This window comes from Brachyhypopomus gauderio, chromosome 3 (assembly GCF_052324685.1).
Source record: "Brachyhypopomus gauderio isolate BG-103 chromosome 3, BGAUD_0.2, whole genome shotgun sequence".
Taxonomy (NCBI): domain Eukaryota; kingdom Metazoa; phylum Chordata; class Actinopteri; order Gymnotiformes; family Hypopomidae; genus Brachyhypopomus; species Brachyhypopomus gauderio.
Genome location: NC_135213.1, coordinates 39,246,283 through 39,263,669, shown reverse-complemented (window position 1 = coordinate 39,263,669; position 17,387 = coordinate 39,246,283). Strand labels below are relative to the sequence as shown.

General features: G+C 42.8%; 1 protein-coding gene across 7 annotated transcripts; it reads right to left on the bottom strand.

The window, feature by feature from the left end:
* Positions 1 to 4,590: 4,590 nt before the first annotated feature.
* LOC143509493 (uncharacterized) lies at positions 4,591 to 14,595 on the bottom strand. Of its 7 annotated transcripts, XM_076998295.1 has the most exons (12): positions 14,198 to 14,595; positions 13,586 to 13,643; positions 13,150 to 13,259; positions 12,539 to 12,591; positions 11,972 to 12,094; positions 11,718 to 11,887; positions 11,313 to 11,433; positions 10,751 to 10,873; positions 10,102 to 10,147; positions 6,332 to 7,637; positions 5,408 to 5,638; positions 4,591 to 4,646 (listed from the first exon to the last, which is right to left on the bottom strand). In XM_076998295.1, exons 3-12 carry the CDS (start codon positions 13,170 to 13,172, stop codon positions 4,617 to 4,619), a joined length of 2,226 nt encoding a protein of 741 aa, XP_076854410.1. In that variant the 5' UTR covers positions 13,173 to 13,259; positions 13,586 to 13,643; positions 14,198 to 14,595; the 3' UTR covers positions 4,591 to 4,616. The 7 variants fall into 7 exon arrangements, 6 of the variants coding, with proteins under 6 accessions (XP_076854410.1, XP_076854408.1, XP_076854412.1 ...); XM_076998293.1 differs by lacking the exon at positions 4,591 to 4,646 and having other exon boundaries at positions 4,793 to 5,638; XM_076998297.1 differs by lacking the exon at positions 4,591 to 4,646 and having other exon boundaries at positions 4,793 to 5,638; positions 10,793 to 10,873.
* Between the last annotated feature and the right edge of the window lie 2,792 nt (positions 14,596 to 17,387).

Here is a 17,387-nt window from a genome sequence, read left to right as displayed (position 1 = left end):
CAGCTAACTCTGGCTGATAATTGGCTTAATGAAAATTGATTGACAACAAAAGTCTAGTATCTGATTGGCTGCAGTCGAAAATGATTGACACATGCTCCGCCCTTTACCCACGCCCACCGGGGCTCCGGCCTGCAGCGTTACCCTTCTCGTTTCTATAGTAACGACATAACACAACATAACCGAACGTATATAAGGCCGCACGTCAAGGCAGTCGACACCAGTGTGATATTTGTAGAGAAAAAGGAAAGACTGTACAGCATCACAGCTGAACATACAACTAATTAACACAGTAGTGGACAGTGGAGAGTTATAAGAAAGAAGATGGACTGCAGTATACAAACTGAGATGGAAAGTGAAATTCTGAAAAGAAGTGAGGAACAAACAATGGATTACACACAGACGCTGAGTGAACAGGAGGAGATGTTCAACATGAGAATTGATAATATGATATCCAAGATTAAGAAAGCCACAGATCGAGTAGACACAGAGAAAATACAAAACAAAGAGATGGTCAGTGAGTACAAGAAGATGGAAAAGGAGTGGGCAAGAGAGAGAGAAGAAATGAAGAACAGACTTAAGGAACTGGAGGATGAAAAGAGGGTCATCGAAGAGGAGAGGAAGCTAATGGAGGAGGCGTGTATAAAGGAGATGAGAAGGTTGGCCGAGTACACAGCGAGGGAGGAGCTGGAGAAGATCAAGCTTAGGCACGAGATCTTCTTCTACCAGGAAAATGAAAAGGCACGACTGAGTGAAGTAGAAGAACTTAGGCAAAAGATGAAGGAGAATGAAAAGATAAAGAGAGCTGAGGGCTCTGAGAAGAGAACTCTGGGACGATGGTGGAGGAGCATATGGCGAAAATGGTTCAAGCACTGAAGTGAAAGTGTGAGGAACCGCACATGATCTCCGTGTAGATGCGGTTCACCTGCCGCTCATCGCGCCTCCCCATCGCAACTATTTAATCTTCCCCCTCACTCTTCTTGTGAAGTATTGGTGCCATGCCACGTACCGAGCGGTCTCCCCGTGTTACTGCCTTCCCCGTGTACCGACCTCTGATCTCCTCCTAGACCTCGTCCCCTGCCTAGTCCCTCTGAACCAGAACCATATAAGAGAGAGAGTCGCGCCATCTCCGTTCACTCCAACGGACCCGTTTGATTACAGCAAATACGAGCAGCGCAGTCAAGCTGGACCAGTGGACCATCTGTGATACACTTTTACAGGTTAGTACGCTTAAAAAATCTGATTGTGTATTATAAGGACATCAGAATCAAATTAACATGTGCGTTAAATGTGAATTAAAGCATTTTAGTGAATTATCCACCTCTTATAAGCAGATTTAGGGAACTAATTCTATGCTAAGACAACGCGAATACGGTTAGCGAGCTTTCACATTAACGACCTACAGCCTATTAATAGTAAATTCCTCTCTTAATGCCATTTCACCTAAACGCGATGTTAAACATTTGAGTGTGATTGTAGAGTGTGTTGGGTGGAGGAGGTGAAATGAGGATATCCATTAACGTTAAGATAACGCACAATAAGGAGGAGAGCCATTCTTGTGATACATCACTGCTGATATTGACTAGAATGCATATTTAAGACTTCTAACTAGTACACAACAGTGTAATTTATAGATCAAGTGTTTGTAGGTTTTGTTAATCTGTTGACTATTATCTGTATTATGCTCAGCAGACTTTGGATTGATGGCAAAGGGAGAGAGAAGATCATCAAGAGATTGAAAACACAAGGCAAGTTGAAACTAGGGTGGCAGTTTTGATCAATGAATCTTACAAGACTAAAGAGGAATACAACATACTAAAATCTAGTATAGTATGATATATGTAATCATATGTAACCATACTAGACTTGTATTCTATTATTGTATTATTTATGTTGTATTTAATTTATCTTGTTAGTGTATATTAGTTGCCTGCTGTTTTTCACCTTTGTGGATTGGCTCTTGTTTCCAAGCTGACCATCTTTTAACCGTTTCTTCTTTCTGTCATTTCGTATTGTGCAGGGGGCTTCCTCTTTCTGAGTGCGGGGCGATGCACAAAAATGGTGGAAACAGCATCTGCTCTCAGCCTGGTCTTGCCCTGTTTGGTTCTGATGAACTGGTCTGCCTCAAAATGTGCCTGCAGAGTGATGTGAGTTTAGTCCTCACACATGACAACTCAGTTTTGTCTACCCATATACATATCCCATAGTGGGTGAATACACAGTATTAGAGAACACTTACTGGATACGTATACACTCATTACACGTATAAAAAACAACCAAGGATGTGCAACAAATTCAAATTCATATCACATCAATACTCATAATAATCATTTTCTCCTGTCTTTTTCTCCTCTCTCTCTTTAGGCCAAAGAACCACAGGGGATTCAATGGAGCTGCAACTAGATGGCACCCTCACCTGTTTGATAGCTCTGTGATCATTGTTTCAATAAAGACGGCTATTATCCGCACTTGGATCCTTGTCTGCCTGATTAGTACGTTACAGAAAGGGTAGTAAACGAACCTGTGCCCTAGAGACATTATTATTATTATTATTATTATTATTATGAAATACCATAATTATTTCTAAACACATTTTATGAACTTATTCATTTTGGTTGGATGTGCCATTGCCACAGAGGACGCACTGATGCCAACTCCTATCTGAGGTTCACCACCTGCACTGATGGGACTGTGACTGCTTGGCCTGGAATTAGAACTATAACTATAGAACTATATTTGGATTATAAATACAGACTTATGCTAACGGGTCGCCCAATGGAGGATGGGTTCGCTTTTGAGTCTTGGTCCTCCTGAGGTTTCTTCCTAATCCCCACCATCATAGGGAGTTTTTCCTCACCACTGTCATCTCTGTCGCTCATTAGGGATCTGGACCCATACAATTGTAAAGCTGTTTTGTGATGTGTTTTTAAGCATTCAAGTGTCTCTCCAAACTGAATTATGTCGCTAGCCTCGCGAGAAAGTCAACCTGCAGTAGCCTGAGTGTCAGTTCTCGCGAGATTAGCGCTGACAGCGGGAACAACAAACCCGATCAGACTAAACTAATCAGAGATGGATGAATGTAACGAGAGAGAAGGTGTTTCTATCAAAAAAGGAAGACGTCGTGTAAAATATAAGGGGTCCTGGACCTTGATTGGGTCCTTGGTTTAATACACTATTAAATAGCAATACTATTATTAATAGTAATACTATTAAATAGTAACAATAATAACTGAAATAATATAATAATTATAATATAGAAGAAATACATTTGTTTTGCATTTTTATTGTAGGTAGATCATTTTGACTAGGTCATCTTATAAGTAGCTCACAAGCTGAAAAGGTGTGGGCACCCCTGGTCTAAACAAACTACCAAACGTAAAGGTGGCACTGAAAAGCTGAGAGAGAAAAGACAAGCTGTAGAGGTTACTGACTGAGTGAACAATGTAGGTTTCAGTAGCTTTCCAGTTGTTTTCCCCTGTATTTTGTCAGGGTCAAGTTGTTAAGTTTGTTAGTTATTTTGATATACCAATATGTGGCTTTGTAATCATATTATTGCTGGAAGTAATATTGTCCCTATGACAATAAAAGCTGACATATTGTCACGGTAGGTCGGCCTGGAGGCCGCCAGAGGGCGCCTACACACACTCCCTCGGTCACACGCACGCCCACAACCACACAGAGCACACCCGGTCACCCTCAGCCTCTGTCTCCTGCTGCTTCTGTCCCAGCGTTACACATATACACTACGTACCATGTATAGATTCATATACAGTATATATACACACACACATATGCAATTTCAGTTGAAATCACGCTTCATTTCAACAGTTCTACAAGCGCCATTTCTTAGTTAACAGGAGCATAATAAATGCCAGAAGACTGTGATATGTTTATTAAACTTTGTCATTACAAAAAGTTTCACAAACTTATGTTACCGAGCAACACGTAAATACTTTCTTGCACTTTCTTGTTGCTTTGTGTAGGTCTACATTGGTAGGTCTACATTAGTAGACCTGGCCACGTGCAGGTAGTATGCAGTGGTACACATAAGGTCAGGGAGTTATGTTAAAACAGATTAAGATTAAAGCAGATTAAAGAATGTGCTTGCAAAGAAAAGCTGGTTTCTGTACTCCCCATTCAAACAAACCATGAAAATGACCTTTCTAAAAACTTGTGTATTATATTTTCTTGTACAGTATCCTTTAGTACCTTGATAGAATTTCATATTTTCTAAGATATAAATGTGCATATGGTTATTTATCTTTGGAATTGTTTTATCCGTTTCAACTTTATGCAGTACCAAACTTCACTTTTAATGGTTTATTCCATACTCTTGAGATGAACTGATGTAGGCACTCGTTTTAAATTTTATACATAACAAAACAAATCACTCTTTTAGGAAATTAAAATAGAATATTTATTTCAAAAATGCCATTCTTAAAATCATACGACCTTCATAATTCATTACAATAGTTCCATAGAGATTTAAAAAACATTTGTATTGTTAATATTATCTACTTAAAAATACCGATTAGTAACAGTGATAGTGTTGGTGGATTAAAACTGGAACATTTCATGTTATTTCATAAGCATGAAGAGATTACGCATCATCTCCATCATCAAAATCGACTCCTGTAGCCGCACGCTTCCTGTAAAACAAAAGTCAGAAGGATGTGCTAGTAATTTTAGCTCATCACAGTTGGCAAACATTTGTAAATAAAATGTAAATGTGCCATATTTTGTCAATTGTGATTTTTTACACCGCAATCGAAATTTGTCCTCCGCTTTTAACCCACCTGTGCAGTTAGAACACACACACACACTAGTGATTACTAGGGCGGCAAGTGACGGCAAGAGCAGAGAAACAAGACTTGTACGGTTAAGGGGCAGTCATGGTCCTGTGATAGGGAACTGGTCTTGTGACCGGAGGGTCATGGGTTCGATTCCCAGACCTGAGGCCATGACTGAGGTACCCTTGAGCAAGGCACCTAACCCCAACTGCTCCCCGGGCGCTGGGCTAGGGCTGCCCACCGCTCTGGGCACGTGTGATCCACAGCCCCCTAGTAATCACTAGTGTGTGTGTGTGTGTGTGTTCTAACTGCACAAATGGGTTAAAAGAGGAGGACAAATTTCGATTGCGGTGAAAAAAATCAAAATTGACAAAATATGGCACATTTACATTTAGCATTTGAACAGGGTAGAAGTGATATAGTGCAAACCAAATGATGAGCTGCACTGTGTATTTACACACTTACGAAAGGCATTTAGAAAAGAGCCGTGCCTAATGTGTTCAGTGTAGGTATAATGGCTTGTGTACCTAATGTAGTGCCAAGGTTAGGGTTAGCACACTCTCACTACAACGTTAAAGACAAGGATGGTCATTAACACACATACACAGGTATATATTTACCTGGGTGGGAGGGGCTTGGTGTGTGCAGGCATGCCATTGGCTGTCAGCAGCTCCTGTAGCCACACATTCCATGAGAATATCCTGAGCCCAGCTCCTGCTCTGTTGCTCCTGCCTCCCTGCTGCCCCCTTGTGGACCCGCTCAGACTCTGCAAGCACTGCTCTCAGGTCTCGGATCTCCCACTTTGACTGCTTCAAGCTCTGATTTAGGAGCATGGTCGTGCTCTCCGCCTTCTGTTCACGTCATACACACCAGCACAGGAGACACCAGAGTCAGGACAGGTGGGTTGATGTGGCTGGGGAAGATACTGGTGCTAAATTGGTGGCAGATTGTTTTAGTGCAAACGGTTCAGTGTTTCAGCTTGTGTTTATCAAGGAATATGGGAGTAATGTCTTGTTTATGATACACAGGTTATGACACACAGGTGCTGATTGAAGTGTTTGAATGGTGTAGCACCAGTTTAAGTCCTGACCCATCCCACATTAGGGAACAGGGCTCTGTATTCACGTCACATGCTATTCAGAAGGCACGTAGAAAGGAAAGCCGGTGTGCTGGGGGGAGTGACCTGATCCCTAACTCCTCCTACTGTAGGTGGGTCTCCCTAACTCCACCTGCTGTAGGCGTGTCTACCTAACACTACCTGCTGTAGGCGGGTGCGGGTCTACCCAACACTACCTGCTGTAGGCGGGTGCGGGTCTACCTAACACTACCTGCTGTAGGCAGGTGCGGGTCTATCTAACACTACCTGCTGAAGGCGGGTGCGGGTCTACCTAACACTACCTGCTGAAGGCGGGTGCGGGTCTACCTAACACTACGTGCTGTAGGCGGGTGCGGGCTAACCACCACACACACACACACACAACATTACTAAAATTTATTAAATATGAACAGGAAAATGAGACCAAAGTAAAGACGTCACTAGATACCTGTTCTCTAGTGCCTGTGTAAGACGGGCGATGTCTCACAGCTGCAGAGGGTGACGGGGGTGGAGAGGGTGTAGAGGGTGGAGAAGGTGTAGAGGGTGGAGTGGGTGTAGAGGGTGGAGTGGGTGTAGAGGGTGGAGAAGGTGTAGAGGGTGGAGGGGATGTAGAGGGTGGAGAAGGTGTAGAGGGTGGAGTGGATGTAGAGGGTGGAGGGGATGTAGAGGGTGGAGTGGGTGTAGAGGGTGGAGAAGGTGTAGAGGGTGGAGTGGGTGTAGAGGGTGGAGGGGATGTAGAGGGTGGAGGGGATGTAGAGGGTGGAGAGGGTGTAGAGGGTGGAGTGGGTGTAGAGGGTGGAGTGGGTGTAGAGGGTGGAGAGGGTGTAGAGGGTGGAGGGGATGTAGAGGGTGGAGGGGAAGTAGAGGGTGGAGGGGATGTAGAGGGTGGAGTGGGTGTAGAGGGTGGAGGGGGTGTAGAGGGTGGAGGGGGTGTAGAGGGTGGAGTGGGTGTAGAGGGTGGAGGGGATGTAGAGGGTGGAGGGGGTGTAGAGGGTGGAGGGGGTGTAGATGGTGGAGTGGGTGTAGAGGGTGGAGGGGATGTAGAGGGTGGAGGGGATGTAGAGGGTGGAGTGGGTGTAGAGGGTGGAGGGGATGTAGAGGGTGGAGTGGGTGTAGAGGGTGGAGGGGATGTAGAGGGTGGAGTGGGTGTAGAGGGTGGAGGGGATGTAGAGGGTGGAGTGGGTGTAGAGGGTGGAGTGGGTGTAGAGGGTGGAGGGGGTGTAGAGGGTGGAGGGGGTGTAGAGGGTGGAGGGGGTGTAGAGGGTGGAGTGGGTGTAGAGGGTGGAGTGGGTGTAGAGGGTGTAGAGGGTGGAGGGGGTGTAGAGGGTGTAGAGGGTGGAGTGGGTGTAGAGGGTGGAGTGGGTGTAGAGGGTGGAGGGGATGTAGAGGGTGGAGTGGGTGTAGAGGGTGGAGTGGGTGTAGAGGGTGGAGGGGATGTAGAGGGTGGAGTGGGTGTAGAGGGTGGAGTGGGTGTAGAGGGTGGAGGGGATGTAGAGGGTGGAGTGGGTGTAGAGGGTGGAGGGGATGTAGAGGGTGGAGGGGATGTAGATGGTGGAGTGGGTGTAGAGGGTGGAGGGGATGTAGAGGGTGGAGGGGATGTAGAGGGTGGAGTGGGTGTAGAGGGTGGAGTGGGTGTAGAGGGTGGAGTTGGGCTGTAGTTGTTCCTCTCGCTTTGGATCCTTTTCTTCTTTCGCTGAATTCTGGTTGGAGTTTTCAGCTTTCTACCGAGTCTTATAACCTGCCCTTCATCAGAGCTAACACACACACACACACACACACACACACACACACACACACACACACACACACACACACACACACACACACACACACACACACACACACACACACACACACACACACACACACACAGAACGAAAGAGCAAAGAAAGAGAGAAACAGGGAGAATCAATATTTTGGATTTACTTTCATTGATTTAGTTTGTATCCCAAGTTTGTCTGATAACATTAGATTCACGCTGTTTAATCTACACTCCTTCTATTGTAAAATTTAGGCAAGATTGTAGGCAGGCTGAGAGACGTTGGCGAAGGTCAGAATTGCAAGTACATTTTGATATTTATAAAACAACATTGCACAATTACAACAGTGAAGTGAAATCAGCAAGGAAAAACTATTTCTCTACCTTAATCAATTCATCAAATAATAACTCGGCTGTCTTGTTCAGAAGTATAGATCAGCTAGTAAACCCCACCTCCTGTTTCTTCCCTGAGACTGTTTCAGTTGAAAAATGTGATGAGTTTGCAATATTTTTTAGGGACAAGATTACTAGTATAAGGCAGAACATAGCAACAAGCACTAATAGACTATCAACCCTTATATCAGTTACTCAGCCTAACTTTAATATGTCTTATTTCCAAGAAGTTGACAACACTACTTGATGTGATCTCATCACTAAAATCCTCTACTTGTGAACTGGACCCTTTACCTACATGCTTTTTCAAGCAGGTTCTGAGCTCATTAGCAAATGAAGTTCTAACGATTGTTAATCAGTCTCTGCAATTGGGTGAATTCCCTAACTTTTTAAAAACAGCAACGGTTAAACCACTATTAAAGAACAGAAATCTTGATCCCACAATTCTCAATAATTATCGACCTATATCTAACCTTTCCTTTCTTAGCAAAATCATTGAAAAAGTTGTGTCAATCCAGTTGAATGATTATGTAAAAGTAAATCAAATAAATGACACTTTTCAATCTGGTTTCAGAGCTCTCCACAGCACTGAAACAGCCCTAGTTAAGGTAGTAAATGACTTGAGATTGAATACGGATGCAGGCAAACTCTCAGTCCTTTTTCTGCTGGATTTAAGCACTGCTTTTGACACGGTTGATCATGAAATTCTTCTTGATCGACTACAGAGCTGGGTAGGCCTTAGTGGCTTAGTCTTAGACTGGTTTAGATCGTACCTAACTGGGCTTGATTACTACGTAGCATTAGGTACCTCTTCCTCCACACGTCAAAAAATAACTTGTGGCGTCCCCCAAGGATCAATTCTTGGGCCGTTACTATTCAACCTATATATGCTTCCGTTACCACATATCATTAATAAACATGGTATTAGTTATCATCAATATGCAGATGACACTCAACTTTACATTTCTCTAGAACCTAAGGCCCTAAAATCAATTTGCTCACTGTTTGACTGCATAGATGATATACAGACATGGATGTCTGACAATTTTCTGCAATTAAATAAACAGAAGACAGAAGTTCTTGTTCTTGGCAGTGATTCACAAAGAAATGATGTTTAAATATTTAAATCAAATGAATCTGAATGCCAGACAATGTGTTAAGAACCTGGGCGTCACCTTTGATAATGAGCTCAGCTTCAAATCACACATCATGACTACATACAAGACAGCTTATTTTCACCTTCGAAACATTGCTAAGGTCCGAGATATGCTCACTCCTGCTGACAGTGAAAAACTTGTCCATGCATTTATCACATCAAGGCTAGATTATTGTAACGCTGTTCTGTCTGCTCTTCCAAAGAGCTCTATTTCGCACCTACAGAGAGTTCAGAATGCGGCTGCAAGGGTTCTGACCCACAGGTGAAAGAGAGATCATATTACACCTGCACTCCACTCACTGCACTGGTTACCTGTCAGCTTTAGGATAGATTTTAAGGTTCTAGTCATGGTTTTTAAATGTCTTCATGGTCTTGCCCCTCTTTACCTCAGTGAAATGATGGTTAGATATGTTCCAGTCAGGTCTCTGAGGTCTTCAAACAGTAATCTACTGGTGATTCCTAGATGCCGATTAAAGATTGGCGAGGGTGCTTTTAGACACTATGGCCCAAAGCTCTGGAATTCTCTTCCTGAAGAGCTCAGAGGCATTTAATCCCTGAATAGTTTCAAGAACAGTCTCAAAACATTTCTGTTTAGATCTGCTTTTAGTTAAGAAACTCTAGTCTATTATTTTATAATTTGTCACTTTATTTAATTATTTCTTTTTATCTTTAATTTTAATATTTTGTTATCTTCTTATATTTACTTTAGTTTTATTTACTTTACTTTTTTATTATATTGTTTACTTTACTTTTTTACATTTTATGTTATTTTACTTTAATTTCTTCTAACATTTCCTTTTTGTCTTCTCCTTTTTATGTTTCTTTTATTTATACTGTAAAGCACATTGAGTTGCATGTATGTATGAAAGGTGCTATACAAATAAAGATTATTATTATTTATTATTATTACCTGAGTGTTTGTCCTTCATCACAGGATCCGTTCTGACCTTCCCACGCTGTAACGTCACACAAGCAGAGAGGTTTCACTGCCATTCACGCTCGTAAACTCATATCCAGATTCATAAAACATGTCATATATAACTTCCACAAGAATGTAGCACTCACTCAGGTCAGAGGTCACACTGCCTACCATGGAGGTCGTTACAGTGAGTCAGAACCACACAACTGGTCCCTCAAACCCAGACACACGCTGCTTGTCTACAGTTTCAGTTGCATTGTGATTATATTCATGCATTTTGCATTTTCTGAAGCAATTCACAAGTTCACTGCCTTTTAATGCCGAAGCAAACACAAGACTATACACAGCATCTGTTCAGCGTATGCTGAATATGCCATAGTACCTGTTCTGTGTGCAGCGAGTCCAGATCGCTGTCTGTGGTGAACAAGTCTGTCCTCCTCAGAGGAACTACAGAAGCTCAGAGATCTATATGAACACAGTACCTACGTCTACAGCACTGAAAATGGTTTATTCTGATGCACTGTATATTTTTACTCTATATTATTGTTGTCTGACACTGTGAGTATGAGTAAATCTACTTCATTTTAACGACAGAAACAGCTCAGAGAAGGTCTGGCTCACAGATGAAGCCAGGAGCTACCTGCTAGGGGTCTGGGTTTGGGCGTTTGTGAAGAATGCCTACTGGGGTTGTGTGTTGTGCTCAGATATCCTGCCATCTGGGCTTCAGTAACGCGTACAGTATCACTGCTCAGACTGTCTGTGGCTTAGGACAGAACCATCAAGAATAACAGCTACATTAACTTGACTTTGAGTTAACTCAAATACATTAACTGTGCCCCTACGGTCCCCCACTGACAAAAAACCCAACATTTTTAAAGAGATTGTTGCACCCTTTTAAATGAAAATCATGATTTCATAAAGGTCCAGTTCAGAAGGTACGTACATAAAGCTATGCTGCCTCCTACTGGTTGATTCCTGTCAGTTCAACTCATTATAATTAAAATCTCTCCAGTCTTTTAAGACTTCTCCATTACATCTGTGGACACTCAAATGAGTATCATCCCACAACAGGCCTGTAGGTCATTTGAATCCTGGGCAGAAGCTCGTTTCCTTATGCTGAACTGAGACCAGTTCCCACCCCACCCCCATCCCCATCGACCTAATCTATATGGTCACTGGAAACTGATCTGAGGTCAGCATACCTGTTCCAGTTGAACGTGGCACTGGAACGTCCAGCATCACATCTCTGAATCTTGAGCTGAAGTCTTCAGTGCACACGCTCTCCTCCTCTTCCTCGTCCTCTTCCTCCTCTTCCCCTGTTACCTATTAAAGATGCTATTTTAGCTTTGTTATACTGTTGTACTGTTTGTACTGTTTGTCCACAGTGGCAGTTGTCCTGTTGTTGTGTTGTGTTCGTCCCTCAGGGGGGCGGGGCATATAATCTGCCTCACCTTTCACTTTAAAAATACATAATAATATAAAATGAAAAAAAAAATTATGAAATGTGTCATACATAAATAATATAACAAATATTGTAATGTCTTAATGTAATGATGAAATCACACACACACACACACACACACACACACACACACACACACACACACCCCAATGGTAGTTCCCAGCAGTCGTTCCAGTCTCCAAAGACACTGCTCAGTCTTCGAGCCACCGGGTCCTGCAGCTCCCAGTGTCTGCCAGGAGGGGGCAGTAAAGAGGCGAACACGATCACTGCCCCGTTCTTGCTGGCCACCTCGCTCCACTATGTTTATAGTGACCTCTGTAACGGCAGGGAAACAGGCAACGGTTCGGCGTTACAGGAGGCATTGCACCCTGGGACGGGACCATTATCGGCCTGTTTTACCTGTGGAAGTGTCCGGGAGGTCAGAGTTTGACTCGTTGGGCGTGGAGGTAGTGTTGCCAGTGGGAGGGGGCGTGGTGCTCAGGACAGAGTCTTTAATCATAGACTTACTGCTTCTGAGGTGCACTGAAAATAATTTTAAAGATATAAAAAAGACCACATGTGCTATATCCTAAAACAAATATTGAATTTGGGCATAATCCTAAAATGATTTAGATTATATTTATTTTCAAAAATCAGAGGAAAAAAAATCCAATTAAAATAAAAAATTTTCAAGTATCCAGATTCTGGACAGTCTGCAGAATTGACACCCAGTGAAAGGCACTGGTTCCCAGTCCGAGTCCTTGGATCTCAAGCTCAGTGTATTTTTGTATTCTCACTCATCTCATAAAGGTTGATGAGTTCTACACCTGCTCAATGAGCTGAATCAGGTGTGAGACAGGTGAGAGCATGAGAAAACGTGATGAGCGTGGTACTGGTCCCAATGACACGCCCACAGATCACGCCCACAGATCACAGGCCACGCCCACCGCCATCTTCTAACGTGATCCTGAGAGGCCTTGAGTCTACCTGAGTGGAGAAAGTTCTCCGTCTTGCCGTTCCCTCCATTTGGTCGGGGGAGTCTAGGGACACAACAGAAATTTAGCGTAAATTTAGAAATTTAACTTTTGCAGTAAATATCCTCATTCTCACCCACTTCACATTCATGCTTTTTTTGCAAGTGTACAAGGTAATTTTAACACATTTGCTGGTTAAATGATCATATTCTCTGCTTGTATCTATATGGCACAAATCAGGGATATAAGACCCCACAAAAGCATCCTTGTATTAATATAACTGATCAAACAAATGATCTTTTGCCTGAAAGAAATGTCTTTTATCATTTTGTTATGGAGGTCACGGGGTTAGTCCCAGTTTTAGGAACCAGAGACATTGTGTTATTTCCTTACTGGACAAGCAAGGCCTTCACCAGGTGTGCCAGGTGTGCGTGAGCCAGACACACGTGAATATGTCTGCACGCTGGTTCCCAACACTTCAGCTGCGTTATCACTGTAGTGTTGAGCCAGTGACTTTGTGACGTGTTACACAACATCAACATTTACTCATTTAATTGCTGGAAATGCAGTTTTTCAATGAAGAAACAGAAAGGAAGAAATATTGTGAGTGGCCTCCCATCTGACCTGCAGCCTACTGAGCTGATCATCGATGGCGTCAAGCAGGAGATCGCAGTGGTCTCTGCAGAGAGCAGCTGGGTCCAGACAGAAACCACTGGTCACCTCTTCAACACCATCTGAGAACAGAGAACAGGCAGAAACTAACATCAAAATGAAAGACTGAAAAGACACTCCATTGCTGTTGTGATTGGTCAGATTATAACCCATGAACTACTGCAGTACACAGTGTTAATATGGAACGTTAACACAGAGGTATCTGGGATCAAAATAATGTGTGATTATATTTAGAAGTCGCTGCACCTTAAACGACAGCGTCAGTTCTTTGTATATAGACAGGCTCCTTTAAAGCTCAGTTAAAGCTCAGTTAAAGCGCATGCACCTCCACCCACACCGACAAGACTGATCCAGAATCAGAGTAAAAGTCTAAGACAAGCATTCAGACCAGCACAGAGGAGATCATCTGTGTCATCAGCTTCTCCGTGGCTTCCAACGTCCATCACCTACAACACGCAAGTCAAAAAACACAACATGAAACTGCACTTCCCAACATTACAGCCTCTGTAATATAACTTTTACCCAACAAACTGTAGTGTAGTGAATGTATCATTTTCAAACTAATTAAAGGGTCGTTCATTCATGTTTTATTCGGTTTTAGCTCGTTTGTTATGCTGAAACACACGTTTGGAGAGCTGGAGCGACTGTTGGTGGCCTGTTGCCCGGGGAACAAACGGGGAACAAACTGGGACCCGCCAGTAAACGCGGTCCGGTCTGGTGGGAAATAAAAGACTCACACATTCCAGTCCCACATGTGTATCCACCAAAATGTCTTAAGAGTTACGCACTGTATCGTGTTAGTACTATGCTGCTTCTTGAAGCTAAACGTTTACCAACTAAATGAAAGTGGATATAATAAAGGCGAACGTGCATGTTTAAGAGCTGCTTGCGCGTCGTTTATAACGTCCTTTATCACATTAGAGCATCGTGTAAACACACCAATGATCAAATCATCTTTCGTTTTGTTTGACCTAACGAATCAAGACGCACGTGTACTCACAGCTGGTTTGGGTCTGGATCTCAACCCTGCTGCGGGACTGATGGACTGAGCTGCACACATCGCTTGACATTCACAGACGCACGCGCCGCAGGATCTTAGCAACCATCAGTCCTGCAGACCCAACACACCCTGAAAAGAAGTTGAACTGAAGACCCATGGAGCGGTTCAGGTAATGCTAGACATTCAAATGGCTTCAGTTCACTGGTGCATAATCAAACATTTCTCACATTTGTGAACACACATTATAGATCAGATTTCCCATATTTCACATTGTCAGATGAGGCTTGACTTGTCCACCCATGTGATCAAGACTCGTTTCAGTCCTGTCTTTGTGTGCATATACTTGGCGATCGATCGTGATATAATACTTAATTTGTGTCCATTTACACCTCCACTCCCCTAACAATTTACACTCCAATTTTATTTGCCGATAGTGCCACACACTCATTACACTCCATGTCTCAAAGGTTGCCCACCCCTGGCATAGAGCATACCTGTCAACTCTCCCGTTTTGGCTGGGAAACTACTACCATATTTTACCCCTCTTTCCCGATGTCCTCCCGTATTAATATTTCCCCGTAAATTCCCGTATTGTAATATAGTATATATCTTAAAAGCATTCAAGCGCCTCTCCAAACTGAACTATGTCGCTAGTCTCGCGAGAATGGCAACCTGCAGTAGCCCGAGTGTCAGTTCTCGCGAGATTAGCGCTGACAGCGGGAACAACAAACCCGAAAAACTAATCAGAGATGGATGAATGTAACGAGAGAGAAGGTGTTTCTATCAAAAAAGTGAAGACGTCGTGTAAAATATAAGGGGTCCTGGACCTTGATTGGGCTGGAGGGAATGATCGCAGCGACCAGCGGAAAATTTTCCTTATTTTTAAATAAAAAACGTGACAGGTATCTACTTTGCTGCCAGGGTGCTCCTTTTCTAATGTAATTCATTCAATTCCATCTCATTACTCCTTTATTTAAATGTATTATTTAAAGTAGAATTAATTTGCCCAAATTAAAATGGCAGTAGATACGAACAGTCTCAAATGTAAATTCATTCATGCTGCGGTATATTGTGGTACTTCTGCATATTTTTATTTTTTTTTCTTAAAAAAAAGAAATGTATAATAATGAACTTATTATTAAAAAGGAACAACTATTACTGAATAAAGTAATATATATATATATTCATATATTTTTAGTAAGTTGCGTACTAAAATTCTATAACCACAGTATGTTTTTTGTTTACTTAGATGTTATGAATTGATTAATCGAAATGACGTCACAATACATGACGTTGGTAAGTAGTAGAATTCCGTTTCTATAGTAACGACATAACACAACATAACCGAACGTATATAAGGCCGCACGTCAAGGCAGTCGACACCAGTGTGATATTTGTTGAGAAAAAGGAAAGACTGTACAGCATCACAGCTGAACATACAACTAATTAATACAGTAGTGGACAGTGGAGAGTTATAAGAAAGAAGATGGACTGCAGTATACAGACTGAGATGGAAAGTGAAATTCTGAAAAGAAGTGAGGAACAAACAAAGGATTACACACAGACGCTGAGTGAACAGGAGGAGATGTTCAAGATGACAATTGAAAATATGATATCCAGGATTAATAAAGCCACAGATCAAATAGACACAGAGATGATAAAAAACAGAGAGATGGTCAGTGAGTACAAGAAGATGGAAAAGGAGTGGGCAAGAGAGAGAGAAGAAATGAAGAACAGACTTAAGGAACTGGAGGATGAAAAGAGGGTGGTTGAAGAGGAGAGGAAGCTAATGGAGGAGGAGTGTATAAAGGAGATGAGAAGGTTGGCCGAGTACACAGCGAGGGAGGAGCTGGAGAAGATCAAGCTTAGGCACGAGATCTTCTTCTACCAAGAAAACGAAAAGGCACGACTGAGTGAAGTAGAAGAACTTAGACAAAAGATGAAGGAGAATGAAAAGATAAAGGGGGAGCTAGAAGAAGAGTTGAGAAGGAATAAGGCTTCATGCCGCCTGAAGCAAATGGTGGCTAGAGCGTTTGTGAAGAAAGACGGAAAACCTGAGGGCTCTGAGAAGAGAACTCTGGGACGATGGTGGAGGAGCATATGGCGAAAATGGTTCAAGCACTGAAGTGAAAGTGTGAGGAACCGCACATGATCTCCGTGTAGATGCGGTTCACCTGCCGCTCATCGCGCCTCCCCATCGCAACTATTTAATCTTCCCTCTCACTCTTCTTGTGAAGTATTGGTGCCATGCCACGTACCGAGCGGTCTCTCCGTGTTACTGCCTTCCCCGTGTACCGACCTCTGCTCTCCTCCTAGACCTCGTCCCCTGCCTAGTCCCTCTGAACCAGAACCATATAGAGAGAGAGTCGCGCCATCTCCGTTCACTCCAACGGACCCGTTTGATTACAGCAAATACGAGCAGCGCAGTCAAGCTGGACCAGTGGACCATCTGTGATACACTTTTACAGGTTAGTACGCTTAAAAAATCTGATTGTGTATTATAAGGACATCAGAATCAAATTAACATGTGCGTTAAAATGTGAATTAAAGCATTTTAGTGAATTATCCACCTCTTAATAAGCAGATTTACTTGTAGGAGTAATGATTAGTCCAAATGTTTCTGTCTAATGGGCTTGATTTGGAGCTGTTTGGGGGTTGTTGGATTTTGAAGCTCGGCTACTGGAGTTGTTTTTCACCTTTGTGGATTGGCTCTTGCTTCCAAGCTGACCATCTTTTAACCGTTTCTTCTTTCTGTCATTTCGTATTGTGCAGGGGGCTTCCTCTTTCTGAGTGCGGGGCGATGCACAAAAATGGTGCAAACAGCATCTGCTCTCAGCCTGGTCTTGCCCTGTTTGGTTCTGATGAACTGGTCTGCCTCAAAATGTGCCTGCAGAGTGATGTGAGTTTACTCCTCACACATGACAACTCAGTTTTGTCTACCCATATACATATCCCATAGTGGGTGAATACACAGTATTAGAGAACACTTACTGGATACGTATACACTCATTACACGTATAAAAAACAACCAAGGATGTGCAACAAATTCAAATTCATATCACATCAATACTCATAATAATCTTTTTCTCCTGTCTTTTTCTCCTCTCTCTCTTTAGGCCAAAGAACCACAGGGGATTCAATGGAGCTGCAACTAGATGGCACCCTCACCTGTTTGATAGCTCTGTGATCA

Excerpts from the sequence above, each read along its gene's own strand:
- LOC143509493 (XM_076998293.1), bottom strand. The coding sequence starts at position 13,172 with ATGATCAGCTCAGTAGGCTGCAG. Across the intron at positions 11,888-11,971 it reads CCTCCCGGACACTTCCACAG|AGGTCACTATAAACATAGTG; the intron begins GTAAAACAGGCC and ends CTGCCGTTACAG. Across the intron at positions 5,639-6,331 it reads ACACAGGCACTAGAGAACAG|AAGGCGGAGAGCACGACCAT; the intron begins GTATCTAGTGAC and ends TGACGTGAACAG.